At 45.0% G+C, this 23,757-nt stretch overlaps 1 protein-coding gene across 2 annotated transcripts in view; it reads right to left on the bottom strand.

Moving 5' to 3' along the window:
- The window catches only part of ANKRD50 (ankyrin repeat domain 50), a 45,055-nt gene extending 30,899 nt beyond the window's left edge, over positions 1-14,156 (bottom strand). The window contains exons 1-2 of one of the 2 annotated variants that reach the window (XM_035112182.3): positions 13,931-14,156; positions 10,733-12,001 (exon numbers count right to left, since the gene is read on the bottom strand). In XM_035112182.3, the coding sequence (XP_034968073.3) occupies positions 10,733-11,211 (479 nt within the window). In that variant the 5' untranslated portion in view covers positions 11,212-12,001; positions 13,931-14,156. Of the gene's footprint in view, positions 1-10,732; positions 12,002-12,376; positions 12,793-13,930 lie in introns of those variants that run through there. The other variant, XM_035112183.3, reaches the window with a different exon arrangement.
- Between the last annotated feature and the right edge of the window lie 9,601 nt (positions 14,157-23,757).

Here is a 23,757-nt window from a genome sequence, read left to right as displayed (position 1 = left end):
GATTGTTCAACAAGACAGAAAGTGTATCCTGGTAGGAAAGCCAACATCCTTCCCCTTCTCTAACGCCTCAGGCTTCTCTACTGGGATTTCTTCCAGTGAGTTATCCTCTCCCCCCCCCCCCCACACACAAACAGCTTTCAATTATTTTGAAATAGCAAAAGTCATCCTAAAGGAATTAGGGGCTATTGCCTCAGATCTAGTGCAGCATATTTAAAGGAGGGAAATTGAGCCATGACTAAGAATGCTATCGCTCAAAGGAGATACTATAAATTTAAAACAGAAACAAAAACAAATCACATGTGCCCCAACCATCAAAGCAAGCAACTGGTCGACATCTTTGATACATTCTTGACAAATAATTTCCAAACTTTATTTTAATCATATTCATTCCCTCTAATAGTAAACTTTGTGTTGATCAGAAGGGGAGCCAAAGTCAAACTGGGACAGAGACAAGGCAGAGAGGGCTCTGTATACATTGGACCTTTGCCAGGTATGCATTTCCTTTCTGGTTCTGGGTGTTTTGTTTTTTGTTTTTCTTAGAAAAGCAAAAACAACAACCAAGTCCTTCTACAGGAAAAGAATTTGACGTAAGGAACAGTTAAGAAGTCTGAAAACAGTCACCTCCATCAACAAAGACAGGAGGCGGGTGGGTAGACATAAGATGAAATAGAAAATACAAAACTCGGTGGGTTAAATGACCATTAGTTCCAAGGGATGACACTCACTTCCCTTCAACCTGAGGGCTGATGGGAGGGGAGAGAATTAGGGTTGAGGCCTGCACACCGGCTGATTTGCTGACCCACTCTTCTCTGTCCTTCAAGTTCAATCCCAATACGGATGTGCCCTCTTTGCAACATAAATTGTCCTTTGGGAGCAATTAATAAGAAGGGGAGGATAGAGGAGAAAGCACTTTCTCCAATCCAAATGCACTGGTTCAATACAACAATTTAACCCAGGCACCCCCAAACTGCGGCCCTCCAGATGTTTTGGCCTACAACTCCCATGATCCCTAGCTAACAGGACCAGTGGTCGAGGAAGATGGGAATTTTAGTCCAAAACATCTGGAGGGCTGATTTAACCTCTAGGGTAAAGATTCTCAAATGGGGAGCAGAAGAAAAATTGGGAATTCAGGCCATCATGGCTTTCCCAGCGCTCTCCCATATAGCACTAGCAGAGAGACATAAAACTACTCTGCCCAACACTGTATCACTCAGGAATGTTGCATGGGGAACCCCAGTACTAACTCTATTACCACATGATTGAGCCAGCAGGCAAGGACAACGTTTTCTTCTATCTCATTTTCCCAAAATCTCCTACCTCCAATCCTGTCATACCACACCTAGCTCTGGGATGGACTATGGCAAAATACTTGTGCGTGTAAAGGTAAAGGTAAAGGGACCCCTGACCATTAGGTCCAGTCGTGACCAACTGGGGTTGCGGCGCTCATCTTGCGTTATTGGCCGAGGGAGCTGACGTACAGCTTCCAGGTCATGTGGCCAGCATGACTAAGCCACTTCTGGCGAACCACAGCAGCACACAGAAACACCGTTTTTGTTTCCTTCCCGCTGTACCTATTTACAGTATCTACTTGCTCTTTGACATGCTTTCGAACTGCTAGATTGGCAGGAGCTGGGACTGAGCAACGGGAGCTCAGCCCATCGCAGGGATTCGAACCGCCGACCTTCTGATCAGCAAGCCCTAGGCTCTGTGGTTTAACCCACAGCGCCACCCGCGTCCCTACTTGTGCGTGCACCCACTTATAATAATTATCTCTCTCTCTCTCTCTCTCTCTCTCTCTCTCACGCACACACACACAAACACACACCAGGATGGAAGCTTAAGTGGCTGTTACTGCCATAAACTGTCCATGCCATAAACTGCCCATACCTGAAAGCACAAAGTCATTCACTGATGGAATGTCAAGCAACTACAAGATTAGCATTGCAATGCTTGATCTCTTAAAAAAGAACACTTTGGGAATTCTTTGTGAAAGCCAAGTAACTGCTTTGCGACAGACAAGGCCTGCTTTGTCAGTACAAGCTTCCTTTTGCTTCCCACATCACTGATTTTCTATATGGTCTAGGTATATACCAGGATGGCAGTACTTGTGTTTTCCGAAGCCAATATATTTGCAAGCCATTTCCAATTAAGACAGTAAACCTCTCTCCAAGGTTATATTGCTTTCTGTCATATTGGTCTCTCTAACCAGCTCTAACTAGATATATACAGAGCGCATTAATATTTAGCACCTCAGGTGTTCAGTGCTCACATACATTTTCTCAGTTATTCTTACAAAAGCCTTACAAGCTCGTTTTATCAAGACTGGAGAACCTCCAGCCCAAACTAGACCCAACAGGAATCCTAATTTGGCCCACGAAGCAAATCCTCACACGCCAAACCCAATCACCCAACACTTGATGTCATCTATGACAGCCATTGTGTGGCAGGTTGCAATGAAATGAGCGGTGTGGAAATAATCCACTGTCTTATTTTTGAATTGTCTTAATTTTGAAAATTACATAAAATAGCAGACAATGAAATGAAGAACTTTGTATTTGTCAGAAATCAAATTGCAGGAGAACGGAAACGGCACTGATTGTGACAGAGATGGGTTGGAACAGAAATCCCTAGTTACCACTGCAGCTAAATTCTTTAGCACTGTTATGATGGAGAGGAGAGATGCAACTATGCCAAAGAAGAAGGGGATCTGGACTGAGCTGGCCCCTTCTGATTCTTCCTCACTGCGCCACAACTCCATTGTTTCTCTCTTCTTTCCCCATCATCTTAGCTACTGCCACTATGCGAATTTAAACTTGCTCCAGTGTATCATCATCATCATCATCATTCTTCTTCCTAGAAGTTAGGAATACATTAGCACTGCCATAGGGGATTTATCTGCAGCCCCACCCTCAACCAGGTAGCATAATGATACGAGTCATGTAAGAATTGGTAAAGTAAGTCATGAAATTAACCGCTTCTAAGCAGCTTAGAAGAGAGACGCAGGTGGCGCTGTGGTCTAAACCACTGAGCCTCTTGGGCTTGCCTATTGGAAGGTCAGCGGTTCAAATCCCTGCGACAGGGTGAGCTCCCGTTGCTCAGTCCCAGCTCCTGCCAACATAGCAGTTCGAAAGCACCTCAAAGTGCAAGTAGATAAATAGGTACCGCTCCGGTAGAAAGGTAAACAGCGTTTTCGTGCGCTGCTCTGGTTCTCCAGAAGCGGCTTAGTCATGCTGGCCACATGACACAGAAAAACTGTCTGCGGACAAACGCCGGCTCCCTCGGCCAATAAAGCGAGATGAGCGCCGCAACCCCAGAGTCGCCTGCGACTGGACTTAACTGTCAGGGGTCCTTTACCTTTTTTAAAGCAGCTTAGAACTAAGAGTTATAACAAAGTAACACTCAGTCCCTTCCATCACCAACACAAGGCAAAACCTTTGCAATAATCATTTAGCTAAAACTTTGGCCACAATGCTTAAATCACAAGACAATCAAAAACTGTCAGCAACATATATATTGGGATCACCAGGTCAAGGGATAATAATACATAGAGGACTGTAAAGACATTAACAGCACCTGCTGCTATGGCAGATCAACTTTTATGTTTTAATCTGGACCACAATGTGTGGATGTATTTCAATCAATTTGTTCATATCAAAAGTTTCCTATTAAACTCTATTCCTACGAAGCAAATGCTGGTCTGATATTTACAAACCTACACACAAATTGATGATGCACAAATTGTATAAAGCCCAAAGAGACCAATGGCCACACAAATTCTCTACCATATATATTTAAATCCATGCTATAAGACATATATTCCAACTATTTAACCACTTGTTTTCAACAGATATTGTGCTGGCTTCAAGGCTGTCTTTTATCTCAAGGCTTAGTCCAAGAGTAGCCCATTGTACTCCACATCAAGCTGCTCTCGAAAAGAAAGGGGGATTGCAGGACTTAAGTACCAACAAATGATAAGGACAGAAGGTGGAAGGTGTGAGAGACAGGAAGACACCAGTACAGAAATGGAAGGTATGTACTGCACCCCTAAGGGCAATAAAGCAAGTTGCGTAGGGAGCAGAAAGGAAAGTTCTTGGACTAAATTAAGGACTAAAAAGAAAAGGGGACAACATACCTTGATTGTTTCAGAGAAGTGTGTTATTTTGTACCTTGTAACAGTTGTTTGTAACTATTTTAGGAATGTTTCCAGTAAAGCGCTGAAATTCATTATTGTGGTGGAGAGCTTATTCATTAATATTCTGTGCAAGGTCCAGCTCATGGACTCGGTTGCAACAACATACTAGCCATGGCACCTATGATTTGCCTCCACAGTCAGAGGCAGTAATGCTGCTGAATACTGGTTGCTGGAAACTACATGGGAGGGTAGGGGTGGAGGAGAGTGTTCTTTTGCTCAGGTCCAGTTTCAGGTTTCCTATGTGCATCTAGCTGGCCACTGTGAGAACATGATGCTGCACTAGATGGACCTTTGATATGAACCAGCGGAGTCTTATTGCCCGTAAGAATTTATGTTTGCAATCCTAAAAAAACATTTACTTGCAAGTTCCACTCAATCAATAGGATTCACCGTATGGCTAAACTGCTGGTTATAAACTCATGCCCCAACCATCTTTAATTACAATCTTGAGAGCAACCGCCACTAAAATGGTCCCAAGGAAACATGCATAGGAGTAGGGTGCATGGCATGCCTAATTTTCTCTGATGTGTACCTGCTTGAAGAGGCTTGCATTTTCTGGAAACTCAAATGAACAGCTGTTAGGGATGGTACAATCTGATGCACTTTTGCAGCTGTATTCAAGTCTATTAAAATTTAATTTTCATGGCCTTTGAAGCTTAGGAGGCTTGAAAGGGAGTCAAAGGGAAACATGCAAAACAAAGACTGGGAAAGGACAACATGAGATGTTTCATGCAAATAAAACCTCTGTGCACCGCAAACAGGCAATTATTTGCCTGGACTTTCATCAGATACCTTTGCTAGACAAGTACCGGTAGCTCCCTTCTCTGCTACAGATGGAGAGGAAGCAGATAATAGACAAGCAGCAAGTTCTAGACAGCACTTCCTCCCGTTTCTGTTACCTCTCCCCTTGCATATACCTCAGGCAGAATGTAACAGACATTTCTCTTTTGTAGCATGAACAAAGGCAGTATGATTACTAAAGGATTTGCCTGCTTTACAGCAAAGGTGAATCCGTATCAGGCTTTTGATATGATAACATTTGTAGAGTAATAACGCCTAGGCCCAATTACAGCCAGATGCCTAACTTGTATACATGTGGCAGAATTCTGCGATTCGCCCTCCACATGTTTATAGGCTCCCAACTCCTCGGCCCCTGTGAACATCAGTTATGGGAATTGTAGTTCAAAACATGTGCAGAGTGCCACGTTTGCTACCTTTGAGCTATAGCATTCCATGGCTTGTGCCACCAAGCTTGATGTATTTCAGAGCACAGAGATGCATCAAGCCACATTTTTCTTTGACATGATTCCAGGGACAGCTTTTACTCAACCTTTAGGAGTACAGTCCTTAAATGTTTTAAGGCACACAAAAATGTTTTTCTTGAGTCAAGTTTGTACTAGGGAGCTTGTGTTTCCTCCTTCGCATGCAGCAGGTGGATTAGTTCACCTGTATAAATCTGGAGATCTACCCTATCAGCATGTTTCTTCAACATTATTTAGAAAAATCTATAAACCTAATAATAGTAATAGTAATAGTAATGCCTATGTGATATACATAAAATATACACACTCCCATCCTCAGGATATATAATGCAATCTGGACTGCAGAAGTAGATCTGCAGGAAAGGTGAATTGCTGAAAACTATTGTACCATAACAGGAGTTGGACACTCATTTTCCAATCCCACAACCACCAGCAGCAGCAGCTTGAGGCAAATATTGCAGGTAAAATGAAAAACAAAATAAAAATACTTTGCTTTCTTTATGTGCACAGGAGATAGAAGATGCAGTTTGTGTGCAGTGTCGAGGCAAAAGATGCTCTGCTTGTCCCCAGGTTCATTGCTTTTCAGGCTCGAGTGCACCTCTGCAGCTGAGGACCAGAAAAGCAAAGCCTAGACTATTTGCTCACCTTAAGACCCATATCATGTATCTGGCATATGCTGTCTATATGTTAAAGGCCACTGAGAAAACAAAACACATTTCAGAAGTATATTTATGGAGGTATTAGGTGTGCAATTGAAGCATCTTTTCACAGCTGTGGGTAGATTCATTTATAATGCACATGCATCTCTTGAGGACAGCACAAGTCTTTCGGATTCCTTCCAAGAGTGCTTGGTTTTTTTCAGCCAAATTGCACCTCAGTTGTTCCACAGTAGTCATGATACTTAACTACCCACCTTTTCCGGCTGGCCCTAAACAGGTTCAGAATCTAAGCTGTTACAGTATTATTATGCATACGGTCTCTCCAAATGTCCTAAGCACATACAGTATTTCAAGTAGTGTGTATCCTTTCAGAGTCAAATAACTTCAATTAGCAATGCACAGGCTCAATCCTGCATCTCCATGTAGCCTTATTACTGTAATTCTGCCTGTGGGCCTAACACTGGTGTCCATTTCAAAGGAAACCTCTTTACATCCTAGTTTAATAGCAGTTTTTTATTAAAAAAATAGAGCTACAAGTTAAGAGTTGAGGCAACAGTATTTTCTCAAAAGGCAGAATGGCTTTCAATGACTTCCACTATTTAAATAATAATAATTGAGAAAAGACACTCGTGTAAACACAGTTTATTCTCCACAGTACAAGGCCTGCTTTTGAAACATGAACACCATGTGGGGATCCCTCCACCCACAAAACAGCTGGAAGTCTTACACTAGGTGAATTAGACCTATCAAACAGGATCTCCAAACATTCAGGCATGAAGTCTCTCCATATGATCAAGTAGAGATGCTTACAAACATTACACTGTCATGCACAAGTACACTTAAGGGCTAGAACAAAATCCCTAGAACTTTCTCTCAGAAGGGCCGAGTCCAAAGTTATGTCTCTTATCAAGAAAGGTGCAGTAAATCCTGTATTTCCACATGGCTGAAAACCAGCCTGTAGAGTTGGGCTATCAAAGTCAACTACTGTAAAACATTTGACAGTCAGTCCCCATTATGGTGCAAACATCCATTGCCTCCTTCATATAGTTCCATACTTTGTGAGATCTCCTCACAAATGCTGCTTGTGACATTATTCACATTTAGACTTTAAAGCACATGAGTTTCAGGTTTCTAACAAGTCTGTGCAGAACACATACTAATTCTTGTTTTCAATGTAACCAGATTCAAATCTTTTTTTAGTATGTGCTCCCCCCCGAAAGAACTTTTACAGGCATTCCAACAACAGAGCTTCAAGCTGCAGCTTTGTTTACAGGTATTTAAAAATGCAGTTATAGCACTTATACTTGAGCAATAGTTGCAGCCAACAGATACTTCTCTTAGCTTTTAGAGAGACTGTAGCCCTTGAAATACCAGGGTTTCAAACAATGATAACCTCCATCTCGTGTTTTATTAGGCATAGATGCTCTCAAATTAGCTTCCTCATCATTACTTACCAATGCTATTAAGCTGATGCAATGACTGCTACTTTCATCCCACTGTGGCTTGCAGCTGTTTTATCCAAATATTAAAAAGCAGAGCTGAAAACTTGCATAACTTCTTTGCAGAATGGACAAGGTTCCACTTCCCATTCATTTTAACCAAAGCAACAGAACAGAAAAATGTACTGCTGTTGTTTGACATTCATTTAGCACCAGCGTGCTAGGTGCTGCATAAACATAAGCAGCAAGTCACTTTCCAAGAGAACGGTTGAAGAACAGTAATGTGATTCTACAATGGTTCAGAAAAGGGTTACAGACGGAAAATGCCTAGCAAATGAGGAGTGGAAGATACTTCTAGACATAGGAATGTGAGATAGCAGGCACTTGAAAAGGAGGAACTAGGAGGAGGTCTAAGAAGGTAAACGGGAGAGTTGAAGCCAGCTGCTCCCTGGTGACTCTGCACAGATCTGCACAGTGGTTCTCTCTATTTCTGTGGTACAGCTCCCAACAACTTGGCAGATGTTTCCACCCAAAAGTGATACTGCCCCTCACCCCATCCAAAACTGAATCAGTTTTCTGGATACTACAGGTGGATAATTACAGGTGGAAAACCATTAATAGCCCAATCTGAGCAACTCACATAAACCCACTGGAATCAACCACATAAGAGATTTCTAAGTGTAAGGCTGAGGCAGAAGATGACATAGAACCAATATAAACAATTACTGAGAATAGTATAAAAAGGGAGAGATGGGGGGGGGGAGTTTGCTTTACCTTTATATTCCACCCCACAGTCTACTGAATTACCTCTTATCAGTTTCTTAAAATATGAACTATGGTAATATACAATTTTGCCTCCATTTTAACAGTGGATGCTAGTACCCCCCCTCAGCCCTTCCTATCCAATTAAAGTGTTCTTTTTATAGCACTAAATTAGGATCCCTCAAGAAGCCTGAAAATGAAGACAAAGGTAACAGGCTTTAAACACCATTAGTAACTTCCAATGCAGCATATGAACACTGAAAAATTACAACCCAGCAGTAAGTTTATACCAGCCTTTGCCAAACAGATGTTTTGGATGGCAACTCCCATCAACTCCAGGTAGCATGACCAATAGTCAGGAGTGGTGGGAATTGTAGTCGAAAATGACTCAGTTGGTATGAAAAGTTGGACCGACCTGAGTTAGATGATTACCCACAAGCCACACAAGGGAACCTCTTACTACAATAACTCAGTGACAGCAATACCAGCCAACATGGTGCTCTCCAATGCTGCTGGTACACATCTCCCATCATCTCTCAACACTGGCCATGCTGGCTGGAGCTATAATAGAAAACATCTGGAGTACCATGTTCGTGACCATTGGCCTATACCACCTTTGTAAACCAGCCATCAGTAACACTCCCTGCAGTAAGGAGGATACTACCTTTCCTGTATTTCTGATCAGGTGTAGATGCAAAGTAAAGTTCTCTTCCATCAGAGTGACATCTTAGACATTCAATACATACCATGCTAAGGTGCCACTTGGTGAATAATAACTTGCATTCATCACCCACTATTAAAACGGCTTTTATGAAATTATGAGTGCTGGGCCTCAAATCAAGAATGCATTTCTTTGTGTGGTTATTTACACAGCCACCTATTTCACAGAAACAGTTTAACTAAATAAGTGTAACTGGACAACCGCTGGAACTTTAAAAAACAAAACATTGAAACTTTCAGCTTTCATAAAATACTCTTGAGAAACTAACCCCTAAAAAAAACCTCTTATGTAAGTCTTGCTTATTTAACAGACATCATACTAAATTAGACACGGGTGGCGCTGTGGGTTAAACCACAGAGCCTAGGGCTTGCCGATCAGAAGGTCGGCGGTTCAAATCCCCACGACTGGGTGAGCTCCCGTTGTTCAGTCCCTGCTCCTGCCAACCTAGCAGTTCAAAAGCATGTCAAAGTACAGCGGGAAGGTAAACGGTGTTTCCGTGTGCTGCTCTGGTTCACCAGAAGCGGCTTTGTCATGCTGGCCACATGACCTGGAAGCTGTAAGCCGACTCCCTTGGCCAATAATGCGAGATGAGCGCGCAACCCCAGAGTCGGTCACGACTGGACCTAATGGTAAGGGGTCCCTTTACCTTTTATACTAAATTAACTCTAATTAGATGAGCTTGGCAAGTTCATGAGCAACATTTATTCTTTTCACACATTCCCAAGGCATTGCTTCTCGTCTCTTCTCTCCCCCTGCAGGTTACTCTGTTTCTATATTCCCAAAGGAATAATTTCAGGTTTTAGACCAGGCTTCCTCAACCTCGGCCCTCCAGATGTTTTGAGACTACAATTCCCATCATCCCTGACCACTGGTCCTGCAAGCTAGAGATCATGGGAGTTGTAGGCCAAAAGCATCTGGAGGGCCGAGGTTGAGGAAGCCTGTTTTAGACACAAGGAAAGGCTTCACACATGGGAAAATGAAACCCTTGTTGAATCCTCATGTCAGCTCTTCAGCCTCCTTCAAAATCCTAGTTCAATTATTGTTTCCCAGGTACAAGACCTGGAAGGTATTGTAGTAAAGGACAAAAAAAAAGTGAGCTCAATCTTTTTTTATGCTGGCCAATATGGGATTTCCCATGTTGCATAAAGCCTAATCTCTTTAGAGGCATGGAAGTAATTCATGGCATCACCAAGATGAAACTAAATGGATTAAATCCCTCCATAACCACAGCCTCACACATTTTGTTTTGTTTTTGATACTCGTTTCTAGACTTCCCCAAAAGTTCAGTCAGAAGTAGTTTACAACACTAGCAAAAAAACTTTTGTGTTTAAAATCAGGGCCTCTTGTCAATACAACCATGGAATCAGTTTCCTTTTTGGTATATTAAAAAGAAAAAAAAGAAAAAACCTCTTCCACTTTATTCCTTCCTCCTGCCCCTTCTAAAGCCTCTGTTTCCAATTACTATGAAATCTTTGGAAGATGCCAACCTGGAATGTGTTTCAAAGTATATCTTGTCTGGAAGCATCTGCTACAAATGGGTATTTTCCATACGGGCCATTGGAACAATTCATGCAGAGACACAATACCATGTGCGAGATAGGTTTTACCTGTTTTTATGGCGGGCTGTAATTTTATCTGATCAGGAGATATGAAGCAGGCAGATACAGGGTGGGAGGGTTTTTTGTTTTTTGTTTTACCTTTTAAATGCTTCAGCTGGGTTTCTCTCGCACTCCCCAGGCTGCAAGAGACTTTGAACAGCAGGATCTCTCAGTTTGTCCTCGAATCCCTGAATCAGTCCACTGCGACAGATTTGGGCCACTAACCCTCTGATAAAGCCTCCCACACAGAGAGTGTCCGAGTCCTGAGCCCTGCAGAAGTGGAAAGCCAGGGCTTGGTGATGTAAACCCCTTTGCAGACTGGCAGGTGAGCTCGGCCACAGTAATTCAGTACAGAGGGCCGTCTTGCCACTACCCGGCCCTCCTACCAGCAGCACACCCCAGGCAGCTCCCTTGCCAGGGACGACGCAAGTATTAGTCCCAGAGTTCAGCACAACGGATGGTTTGTTGGCAGTGCTGTTGCTGCAGCTCGACTTTTCCTGCAGGCAGTGCTGAAGCTTGTGAAAAACCCACTCTCTACAATAAAACTGTTTCCCCTGCAGCAAGCTGGTCTGAGCCATTTTACAGACTTTCTTCTCTGGGACAGGTCAGAAACGACAGCACATCTTTAAAAGTTGCATTCAAGGCAGGTCCTTAAATCCAAGTCGACACATGCGCAGCATGGAGCTTGGTCACTGGGCAATGCAATCTGTGAACCTTTCATCCCCTCATATAATGGTCAGTAGCATCTTTGCAAAGCCGAGAGGCATCTTTCCATCCAAATGCTCTCCTGATTAGCACATGGTGTATTGCCGATCATCCGATTTAGAAATAAAGCTACGTTTGATACCAAGGCTCAGAAATACTTCTCATATGGCTTAAAAGGTCATGCAATGCCATGGCTACAGCTGCAGCTTAATAGTGCTGCATTTGCCTCTATTACAGATGATACATCTAAAAAAGCTGAGTTGCTAACATGCACGGTTCCTGCATGTTCTTTGTGCTTCTCTAGGTTTCCAGTCATTCCAAAATATGTGGCTTTTATAACTCCCTTCAAAATGCCGCCCACATCAAGATGCAACCCTTGTAAAAAATAAAAATAAAAGGCTTTTCTGTTCCGTGAATGTATGCTGAAAACGTATGGATCTGCCTTGTTTATCAAGAAGTGGTTCACTGGAGTCTGTGCAAGCTTCTGTGGTCCAAGGAAGCCCTTCAAATTATGACGCACCGTGTCTCCAATGAGATGGAAACACTCAAACTTCTTGCGCAGGAGACATTCAGCAAGTGCTTTCTTTGCAGTCTCATGGTTTACTCTCACACTCCAGGTGTCTCAACTGCAGGTGTCAAAACACTGCCATTTCTGCCCCAGACCTGAAATTAAGCACCAGAAACACTTGTTAGCTGACATGCACAAGGATATTCCACTCTTAAGTAAATCAACTGAAGCCAGTTGTTTATTAGGGCACAAAAATAAGAAAGAACCTAAGAATTCACTCACTTCATGCACACTACGTCCTGCTTTTGTTAATATCGGAGGAGGAAAAAAAGCACAAAAACCCCAACAAAGCCCTACTAGCACTGCCTAGATTCACATTTGTGCCCTTTTCATGCAAGATATGTGACCTTGAAGCCACAAAAGAGCCTCCTATCCCATTCTGAAAACTGATATTCATCCAAGGACCCTCCTATCTCCTTCTTCCTCCCCCCCTCCAAAAAAAAACTTGGTCATCTGAACCTCCCTTGTACCTGCTTCCTATTATGCCTACTGGTCCTGCGCCCTCCAGCTTTTTCACAGCCTTCTTTGTTCAGGGCTCTGGAGCATCAGGAACAAGACAGGAGCCACGTTTCCACTTACTGTCTCTCTCCCTCCGCCCCCCTCCACCCCAAAAGTCCCCCGGCATTGTTGCTGGGCAGCGTGCTGTCGCTGTCATCGGCTCGGCTCCCCGCGGTTGGATCCAGCAGCCAGCGACGCGCTCGTTGCATTTGTCCTCGGCTTTGTCTCTCCCCCGACCCCCCCCCCCCGGCCGTCCCGCACGGCTGGTCTTCCCGTTTCAGCCGATAGCCAAAAGAGAGAGAGAGGAGATTCAGCAGGATGCAACGATCCCTTTCCTAGGGAAGCTTCCCTGGTTGCAGAGCCTTGAAGTCTTTAAGCTTAGGAGGAAAGAATGGGAAACCAGGAAAAGCGGACTCACTCGAGCCAGCGAGCGCTTGGCCCGCTTGCTTGCTTCCCAGATCCTCCGCTCCGGAGAGACACACGCCCTCCCTTCCTCCCTCCCCTGCCCACCCCACCGCCTGAGCCAGCGCAACGGAGGGGACACGCACGCAGCAGCGCCCCACGGCACAAAGATATCCGCCCGCCACACCGATCGCTTCAGCCCCCACCCTCCATCTCTGCACGGGAGTTGCATGCTCCGGGAAGAGGGCGTCCCGCCGCGGCCTCGTTCTTCTCTGCCTGCCGGTCAGGCTCCCAACTCGGATCACACGCTTCCCTCTCCCCACCCCCACTCCCACGTTCGCGGGGTTCAGATTTCAAACACTCGCAGACCCAAAGAGAGGAGAGTTCGGGCAATCCCCGCCCGGGTTTCCGACGACGTTGCGCGCTGGCCCCTTCTTCACCTTTGCCACTCATGCAGCCTTCCATGAATCGGGAGGGGAAAGTTGGGGAGGGGGCGGGCGGGCGGGCAGGCAGGCAGGCAAACGCGCGCGCGCGCGCGCCCCGACCAAAACAAACAGAAACCCCGAGAGAGAGCGCTCCCACGTTCCCAAAAGCCGCACCAGCGCCTCGCACAAGTCCGGCGGGCCGGGGCTCTTGGCGATCGCGATCGCAAGAAGGCAGGCAGCGGAGGCAGGCAACGATTTGTGGCGGTTTGAGACAGGGACACCCCCCTCCCATTCACACACTCACACACACACACACAAAACAAAGACCTTTGCACGGGGCGCGGCAAGCGTGCAGAGCAGACCCGCGCGCGAGCCCACCCGCTGCACACGGAGCTTTTTGCACAAGGCAGGCGCTCATCCACACGGGACGAGGCGGCGATTCGCCGGGCAAGAAAAGGAAGAGCCGCGTATACCCGGGCGCAGCCCCAGCAAAGCTGAGACAGCTGCCCCGCCGCGGAGACTGCCTAGCCCCTTGCAGAAAAGAGGGTGCAGGCAGCGGTCTTCTTAGCCGGGGTTGACACCACCCCAAGGGAGGGAGGTGGACGGGTGCGTGGCTGCAGCTCCTTCCCCAGCCCTCCACCCACCCTCTCACTCGGCGAGAAAACCTCCCTTCCCCGGCTGCTGCTGCTGCTCAGTTACCTCCCCTGCTTCCTCTCCTGTGGACAAGGAGGCGGCAGCTGCTGCTGCTGGTTGGCTCGTTCCCCTCCCGCCGCTGCCGCCGCCGCCGCCGCTGCTTTCCCCAAGGCGGGCGAAAGCCCAGACAGGCGTGTCCGCGGAGCTTCTCTTCGCCTCGTCCCTCTTCTCTCCCCGCAGGGCCGGCCTTCCGGCCTCGCTCTCCCTGTGCGGCGCAGCCGAAGCGCGGCCGCCGCCACCACCAGAGTTGCCCCCGCCCCTTTCCCCCTCTCCCCGATCTGATTGGTCGGTCTCGCTCAGGCTCCTCCTCGGCGCTTGCCTCCTTAGGCCCCGCCCGCCGCCGCCTGCTGGTTTGGTGTTTCGACCGTGGGCGTGGAAGGGGCGTGGCCAGACGCCGCTCAGCATCGCCCGAAGCGGAGGGAATCCTCGGTGCGTTGCGCTCGATCCTCACAGCTGGCCGATGACTCTTGAGTCGCTCCTTTGTTTTCAGGAACAACAGGCTTTGCCCTACACCTGGCTCTTGAGTAGGTTTACTGTGCTGGTTTCTATGAGGCTCATAGGAGAGCCAACTCCTTGTTGCCGTGGTCCCTTCATAAAATATTTGAGGGGGTCTGCCTCCCTCCCAAAGCTAATGGGCATTGTCATTCAAATACAGTAGCTTAACCCCCAACTCCCCAATATTTTATTCAAATTGGCACCTGGGATAAAGCAGGATATAGGATCGCAGCCCTGGTCACTTGCTATATTTAATTGAATTGTAAGGTTGGAAGGGATCACGAGGGTCCAACCCGCTGAGGTGTAGGAATCTTTTGCCCAACATAGGACTTGAATCCACAACCCATGACCTACCAACAGCGATTTAGAACCTCAAGCTCAACCCAGACGCTTTAAAAGAAACACACACATCCCTAACAAAATACTACCACTTCTTCCCAGGGGGAAGCCCATCCAGTTTCACCTCCTGAGGCCAATGGGGCCAACTTGAATAAAATAGGGAGGGGGAGTAAGACCCACCCGGCATAATCGGTCACAAGACACGGCACATAAACTATGTGAATGGCAATGCCCATCAACTGGGGGGGCGGGCGGTCCTCTCAAATATTTTTTTTTGGGGGGGGAAGAGCCTTTATTCCCATTCCCAATGAGTTGGCTTCTATGCTCCTCATCAACCAAAACCAGAAACTGCTGCCACCGCCTCTCCTCGTTTCTTCCATGGCAGTGGCAGCAGTGGGTGGGTTCTACGGTATTCAGGCACAGCAATGGGATCTGTTGTCTCTGGATCCCTGCAGGATCCTATCCTTGCAGGAACCCACCACTTGAGGCAGTCACCTCAGTATGCTGCCTAATGGTAATGGCTCTGCTCCCTCCCTACAACAGCATCCTCAAGGCGGAGCTTTTCTTCCACTGAGAATAGAGGTCTGATTGTTAGCATGAATAAGGGCAAGGCTTTTTGCACGTTTCCTCATGTTTTGCATCATGTTATCCATGGCCCTTGACTCCCAGGAAAGTGGGTATGGAGTTTCACAGGGCTGGCACAATGTGAGCTGGAGCAGCATGCCCTGTTTTGAGGCGAAATAGGAATAGGAAATAGGGACGTGGGTGGCGCTGTAGGTTAAACCACAGAGTCTAGGGCTTGCCAATCAGAAGGTCGGCGGTTCGAATCTCCGCAACGGGGTGAGCTCCCGTTGCTCGGTCCCAGCTCCTGCCAACCTAGCAGTTCGAAAGCACGTCAAAGTGCAAGTAGATAAATATGTACTGCTCCGGCGGGAAGGTAAACTGCGTTTCCGTGTGCTGCTCTGGTTCGCCACATGACCTGGAAGCTGTACGCTGGCTCCCTCGGCCAATAACGCGAGATGAGCACTGCAACCCCAGAGTTGGTCATGACTGGACCTAATGGTCAGGGGTCCCTTTCCCTAGGAAAGTGCCCAGCCCCTGCTGCTGCTCCTGCCACCACCAGTGCTGCCACCAGCTTCACCCTGCCACATCTGCCACTGGCAGAGAAGCACTGCCATCATCATCATTTTGGGTGAGATCTGGTATGGTCCAGGTAAGGTACTGCTTCACTATTGATGGAAGCGACAGTGCAGGCTGTTGCCTCAGACAGCAAAAACCCCAGAGGCAGCACCCCCTTGTCCCCCCACCATCTCTTTCAGTGGCAAAGCAATACAAGCATCAACACCAGATTAAGGCAAGATCGCATCCATTTGGGGTGACATCTCACCTGAAACCAGTACCGATGGTGGCACCACTTCTCTACCAGTGGTGGATGTGTGGAAGGGCATGCTGGGGTACCAGCTATAGGGGGCAGAAGGGGCTTTATCCCCCTGAATATTTCTAGGCAAGGAGCTGAGCCCCTCCCCCAATACTGAGGAGGCTGCCATCCCCCTCTGCCTCCAGCGAGTGCCGGCCCGCCGGACAGGAGGTGTGGAGTGCAATTTTCATCCTCCACACTCCCTGCCATAATAATCAGAGCCCTTTCCAGGGAGGCACTTCAAAGGGATGCCCAGGTGTCCCCACAGGCCTGGCCAGATTGGGGGGGGGCTGTCAGGTGTGTGATGTTATGCATGGGCAATGGACCACCCCAATGTTGGGCCCAATTCTGCACGACTGGGCCATGTACTGGCAGGCAATGGCAGCAGGTATGGCAGTGGTAGTGGCGGCAGTTGCAGCAGGGGCTGGGCAAGGCAGCACTTCCCATTTCTCCCCCAGCTGTTCTCCCAGCTGTTTCCCCCCTAGGTTCCTTATGTTGGAAAATTCCATTCCACATTTAGTTGCAGACATGGGATTATTACATGTCTCATGTCTGTTTACATTCCAGCACTGTTTGGTGGCGTAAGCGGAACTTCCGCTGGGTTGTTTTGCTTTTGCTTTTCTCTCTCTGTCTCGGAAGAGATGGCAAGGAGAGAGACGTCATGTTTCTTTGTCCTGATTTATGATTAATAAATCCATAGTTCCTAGTATGTCTCCAAAAGCTTCAAGCCTCTTTTGTTGCACAGTTTTGCTCTGCTAAGTAAAGTGTGCCCATGTCCGCTGACTTGGGTCACTGATTTATGTCTCACCAGAGGTTGAGGGATCTTCGCAGCATACCGCCTAGAAGGAGACGATCCAGCTGGGGGCTAGCCAGCTGGCCGTTCGACCCCCAGATGCCGACACCTTATACTTGCCCCAGGACTTGTGTCCATCAGCATTGGTGTAGCCTAAAGTAGACCTGTGGTGTCCACTGAAACGATTGGGACCGGTGTGGGAATTAACTCGTGTGATTTGAGCTCCACGCATTGGCTAATATTGCCAATGAAACTTTAGATACAGAGTTGATACGTAGGGTACCATGCTGACCTCTTTTAGGTGCATCAGTTATGCTCAGGAAGAAGGAGGGGAAGTTCTGTGGCCATCTATGTTAGTCTTGCAGGTGCTTTGAGCTGCAGATTGCATAGCATTTTTTGACCACATGTGAAGTTTAAATGTAAGTTATAAGCTTTGGGCTTTAGAAAAAGTGGGTCCCTTGCTGGCGTATGCTATCAAACCACCTTTAAAATAGAATCATGTGCCAAAGTATTAAGTGTGAGTAACGCTGCTTTTGCAGTGATACCTTCGTCAGTTCATATCCTGTTTCTAAACTTAACCTTTTGGGGAAGTGAGTAATCAGTTACTCTGCCTTTATGGGCATCCCTGGGTAGCTTAACTTGTGTAATTTAAGGCTGTTCAGAGGGATTTTGATACAGAGAAACTGTATTTTGTTTTATAATAAAAACTTACCTTTTCTTAGCAGCCACTCATATCCTTGCAATTTTCTACTCTAAATTTTCAAGAACTTTTTTTTAAAAAAATCATTGCTGTTCTGAGTGCACTTTTCCCAAAGTAAATCAAGAGCTTTCAATAGAATTCACAAGTGACTGAGTTTAGGAATGCAGTATAACTTCAAAACACATGCATTTAAGGTGACTGTACTCTTTATTCTTGCTTACGATGACGACACAAAATAACATGATATTTACAGTGATTATTTGAAGAGCTTACAATAGTCAGTCACAGTAATTTGAATCAGGCTGCATCAGGTGAAGGTTGAGTCCTAAGCAATGCCGCTGCAGAGTATCACAGTGGCAACGAAACTTGAAAAGCAAGAAAGGAAGCTGGTTTAGTTATTAAGTGCTTTGCAATGGACTTAAAGCATGCTAACTTACACACTGACATGAATGCCACAATATAAATAATAATGCCCAAATATGATCTGCTACAAAATGTTGCTGGTGTTCAGTATTCCGGCTGGTTAGCCACACTTTTCTACTGGACACAATGTTTACAATTGACGGTTTATGCCTTTTTGCATCTCTTTCCCCTGAGATTTGAAGGTTAATCCTGTGTAAAACATGCATTCAGTTTGAAAGTGCCTATCTTTCATTTCCTGTCCCACTTTAACACTCATAGGGGGATGAATCCCAAAGTAAGATAACAATCTGAACTCCTGATCTGGACTGCTTGTGGGCGGTAGGATTCAGCAGAGGTGTCTCTTTTCCTAGGCTCTTGTCAGCAAGGCAGTCCAAGGCCTCTGCACCTGCCGAATGCTGAGCACACTTTTCAGCGAGTTCATACCTGTTCCCCATTTTCCACGGTGAGGGAGCAAGTGTACATTGTTTTGCATGTTTAAATAATAAAGGAAAATCTGAGAAAATCCCATTATACATTCAGAATTGGATCTTATCAGAGGCAGGCTGCGAATGTCTCTGTAGCTGACAGCTTGCAGGAACAAATAAGTATGCGGAGGTGCTTAAAGTGAGCGCTCACTTGGTCTGTCATGAGTTGTACATCTGTATTCACATGATTACATTTTCAGTAGAGAAATCTTAATTACCCGTCTCAAGTTTAATTCACTAGCTGGCATGCCTAATTTATTATAATCTTTCCATAAACCACTGTGAGGTGTGGATTTCTCGTACAGATTAAAAAGTGAATCGTTTAATGTCAGGTTTCTCAGATACAATCAACAGAATCTTATTGGGCTTTCCCAGGGTGCAAGTGGAGGTTTGCATGTCTGAATCCTCTCCTACCTCGAAATATGCAAAGGTCCACATACAATTAGAGAAAATGCACATTCGGATTGTCCCCCCCTTCAAATTTCATTTCATGCAAATTGGTCCAAACTCTTTAACATCTCTATCTTTTCCCTGTTAAACTTGAGGAAGCTTGAATCACTTATTTATCATTTGCTTTAACAACAACAACAACAAAAACTTTTGTTCTAATGGATTGCCTTTGTTAGCCTTACCCAGTTGGTGCTCTCCGTATTGTGAACTACAAATCCTATCATTCCCACCCAGCATAGCAAACGACCAGAAATGTTGCAAGGGCTCTAGCTTGGGGAAGACTGATCTACAGCACACACTGATGTTAATAAAGCAAAGAAACATTGCTGGGAATGTTAACAGGAGCATTGAATGTGTATTAAATTTCATTTCAAAGGGCAAGGAGCCTGCTGACTTGAGTCAATTATAGAAAAGCTGTGTTTCAATTAGATTGTGGCTAATTGAATTTTATAATATGGAAACTGGCGGTTCCTTGGGAAGGCTTTGCCATCCACATCAGAAACCACAGAGAATTCCATTTTGAGGTTATGATCGAATGGGCCAAGGATTTGGGTCATAATGTAATGATGTCGGATTGGGAAAAATTGTGGAAGAAGGGTATGAAGTTTATGGCATGTACTGTGTTGAAGGAGAATTTGATGAAAATGATGTATAGATGGTATTTGACGCCGGTTAAGTTAGCGAAAATGTACCACAAAAGTGATAACAAATGTTGGAAATGTAAAGAGGATGTTGGCTCATTCTACCATATGTGGTGGACATGCCCTAAGGTAAAAGGCTTCTGGGAAATGATTTACAATGAAATGAAAAAGATTTATAAAAATACATTTTTGAAGAAACCGGAAGCCTTTTTACTCGGAATGGTAGGGGAAGAAATTCCCAAAAATGATGTTAGTCTGTTTATGTATGCCACCACAGCTGCAAGGATTTTAATCGCAAAATATTGGAAAAAAGAGGAATTGCCCTCGTTACAGGAATGGCAAATGAAAATGTTGGACTATATGGAACTGGCAGAATTGACAGGAAGACTCTGGGACCAAACAAGTGACAAAGTTGAAAAAGAATGGAGGAGGTTTAAAATATATATAGGGAAAGTTTTTGAAAATTAGAAGTCTGAATATCCAGGGAAATAAAGAAGTTAAGGCAATAGGGAGAAAATAGGAGGTTAAAAGGTAGGAAAATTTGGTGAATGGTAGAAAGATGAATATAAGAAGAGTTAAAGGGATTACATGATAACAGTAAGAAAGATGAAGTAGAAACTGCTACAGATGTATCTAAAAAGGAAAATCAGATAGTGGGGAATTGGGGAAGCCAAAAGACAATGGTAACAAAAATGGACTGAAGATGATATGTTTTTATTTTGTTTTGTCTGTAATGATGTATTTTTGTATTTTTTGTATTCTTGTATTTCTGTATTTTTGTGTTATTTTTGAAAATTTGTGTTTTATAAAACGATCAATATATATATATATATATATATATATATATATATATATATATATATATAAGAGAATTCCATTTTGACAGGGAAATCTCCTTATATTTTGGTCTGCTGTATTTGAGATTCATCTGAACCTTGACATTGAACAGTAGCTAAGCTGATAAGGAGGCAACTGAATGAGGGAAAGAGAGTGGGAGGACCCATAGCTCATTGGTAGAGTGCATGCATTTTATGCAGAAAGTTCCTGGAAATACATCCTATAGAGTTACTGATAGGAGTTGTATCGTACTTGCCAGGTTAGGGAAGGACGGACCAGTTGCCTTAATTGGTATAAGGCAGATTTTTATGGGTCCCATTGCCACAAGATCCCTGCCTGTAATTGCTCCCTGCTCTTTCCCCCTTGACTGGACTTCAGACAAACTTATCTGACTAATTTACTGCAAATACAGCCACTATAAATGCAACCACTATAAGCAAGGTGGTCCTGTGTGTTAGCCTTATTTGTATGCCCAGGTATCAAAGGGATGGCTCTTGAAGCATTCCAGGACTGGTTAGTATCAACAATGCCTCCTGCTGAAACTCAAAATTGATCAGTTGGAGAGCCAACTTCATAGTTCTTGAATACATAGTCAGCCGTGATTTCAATTCAATGAATTTTAATATTTTCATAATTCTAACTGACATTGGTTATGAGTTAATTTTTATTTTCTGCATCTGTATAGTCTGTCTGTCTGTCTCTCTGTCTGTCTGTCTGTCTGTCTGTCTGTCTCCGTCACTCTCGGTGTGTGGAGGTAGTTATTAGTGAACATTCAATGATATAAGGTGGTCCAAATGTTTTATTATTATTATATTTGCAAGTATAATATGTTGCAGATATAATATTGTGGAAGTAATAAAAGTTATAATTGGGTTTCCGTACAATTAATGGAAAGGCATTATCTTTGGCAGGCTGCTCTTCCCTTCTATAGCTTGGATAGGCAACTTGTTCAACATTGAGGACTGCAATCATAGTGATGGAGGATGGCACAATACATTTCTATTGAAATAGTCTGCATTTAACACCATCTGTATATTATTTTTATGAACCTGGTGGAAGGCAAATGGTAGCTGGTAGTGTTATGATGAAAGCGTTCTGCAATAATCTTTTTTTCTTTTCTTTTCTTTCCTGTAGGTGATGCAAATGCAAAACCTTGGCTCAGACTTGAGAAAAATCTAGTGGGGTGACTAAGAACATAGGGGATATTAAAACCCATGCCTCCTTCATTCCTGCTCTCATTTTGAAATCAATCTCCACAAGCATAAGCAATTAAAAGAAAGCTCCTTCAAATAATTAAAATGCTTATGCTCTGAATTCCAATAAGCTGCAAAGAGAAGCCAGAGAGTGGGTGGAGGAGTTTCATTTCGCCCTGGCTTTCCCGCACAGTTTATTATCCATTCTCTGAGCCACTTAGTGAGAGGAGTCCTCTTTTCTTACTCTGTAGCTTTGTCTCCTCTTTTTCTGAGTATTTCTCTGCAGATGCACAGCTGTGCTTCTTGAGTTGTATAGATTTAGATGCTCACTCACTTGTTGTTGTTTTTCTAAATGAGACTATAATTATTCTGTCCAAAATAGTTTGTCTCCTCCATTCTAAAATATATTGTTATGAGTTTGTGGGTGCCAGACTCCTATAATCCCTGGATCCAGTAAGTGATAGAATTTAATCAAGACTTGGGGTCTCTAATCCCTAGATCAGGCACCCCCAAACTGCAGCCCTCCAGATATTTTGGCCTACAACTCCCATGATCCCTAGCTAACAGGGCCAGTGGTCGGGGAAGATGGGCATTGTAGTCTATCAACTGTGTTGAGGTGCGTGCCTGGGTAATAGGCCAATAAGAGAACAAAGGATCAAGGGGGCTCAGTGTGAGAAGACAAATGGGTGGAGTCCCCCACGCTCAACAGATAAACCCAGAGTTTAGTGTAGAGAGGTTAGAGCAATAATGTGACTTAGGTGTAAGGCAGCAGGCCAGAGAGGCAGAGCATGATGTCTGATGTCTGGTGTCTGTTTGAATCCAAGGCTGTGGTTATGGGAGAAACAGGACCCTTTTGGGGTGTGTTAATGCAGTGAACCCCTCCATCGTAGGCTCAGGTTGCATATATGTGTAAGTAAACCATATATCCTAAAGACACCACAGTCTGCACTGTGCCTCATTCCCAAAAGGAAACATGGAGATTGGCATGGCATGGCAAGTATGTATGAACATCTGCATGGAATCTACACACTGAAGAGGCTGGTGGAACCTAGACCTGGTGGGGAACCTAGGAGGTCATATGGTTGGCACCTAAGAGGTCTCACTCCTCCCCTCTCGAAGAAGAAATAGTGGAGACATAAGCAGTACCATTGTACAAGTACTTAGCACTTAAACTGTCTTACTTTGTTTCAGAAGGGGGTCTCTGCACTCACAATAGCTTCTCTTTTGGAACGAAGGTTGTGTGTTCTGGCACAGAGGAAGCCCTGTATGCATAGGAGCCAACTCCTAGGGTCCATGGGGGCTTCAGGCCCCACAATAAAATATTTGAGGAGGCCGGGGCCTCACAAAGTTGATGGGCATTCCCATTCAAATGGTGTGTGTGAACTGTGTCATGTGATCGATTACGTGGGACGGGGCTTTGCTGGGCCCCCGCAACATTTTATTCAAGTTGGCACCCCAGCCTGTACGCAAGTAGATTATATGCAGCCATTTAACAGCAGGCATAGCTATCTCAGGTGATCCAGTTCTCCACTCAGTGTGCATTCATTGTCTGTGAATATTTCAGGAGCACAGACTCTGGATTGATAACTTCTTACAGCAGAAGCCTATTTGTGCACTACTGAGGGTTCATCCATATTTCCCCTTGTGCCATGTCTAGAAAGCATGGGTCCAAGCAGTTTTCACCTTGGCCCACGCCTTTCCAAGGGAAGACTCGCTCTTGAGTTATAGATCCGAACAAATGGCAATGTGAGGAAAATGAGGAAAACTGAGGAAAACAATTGTTTGTTCCAACTGAGTGCAAAAGAGCAGTTTTCCCCAGGGGAAAAAAGCAGCACAAGAGGAAGTGTGGATAAGCTCTAGGTTAAATAGGGCTTACTCTCAAGTAAATGCACATAGGAGCGCAGTCCTACACTGCTGTCTACTCAGATGTGAATCCTATTAAATTCAATGGGATTTCCTTTCAAGTACAGTAAGTCAGGTTAGGATTGCAGCCTTTAATTTCTCTGTCAGATAATGCCTTTTCACAATAAAGGTCACACACAGACCTCTATTCCTTTGTTCCTATTGCACCGGCTTGCCTT

Source organism: Zootoca vivipara, chromosome Z1 (genome assembly GCF_965207765.1).
Source record: "Zootoca vivipara chromosome Z1, rZooViv2.hap1.1, whole genome shotgun sequence".
Lineage (NCBI taxonomy): Eukaryota > Metazoa > Chordata > Lepidosauria > Squamata > Lacertidae > Zootoca > Zootoca vivipara.
This window is presented reverse-complemented; position numbering and strand designations above follow the sequence as displayed.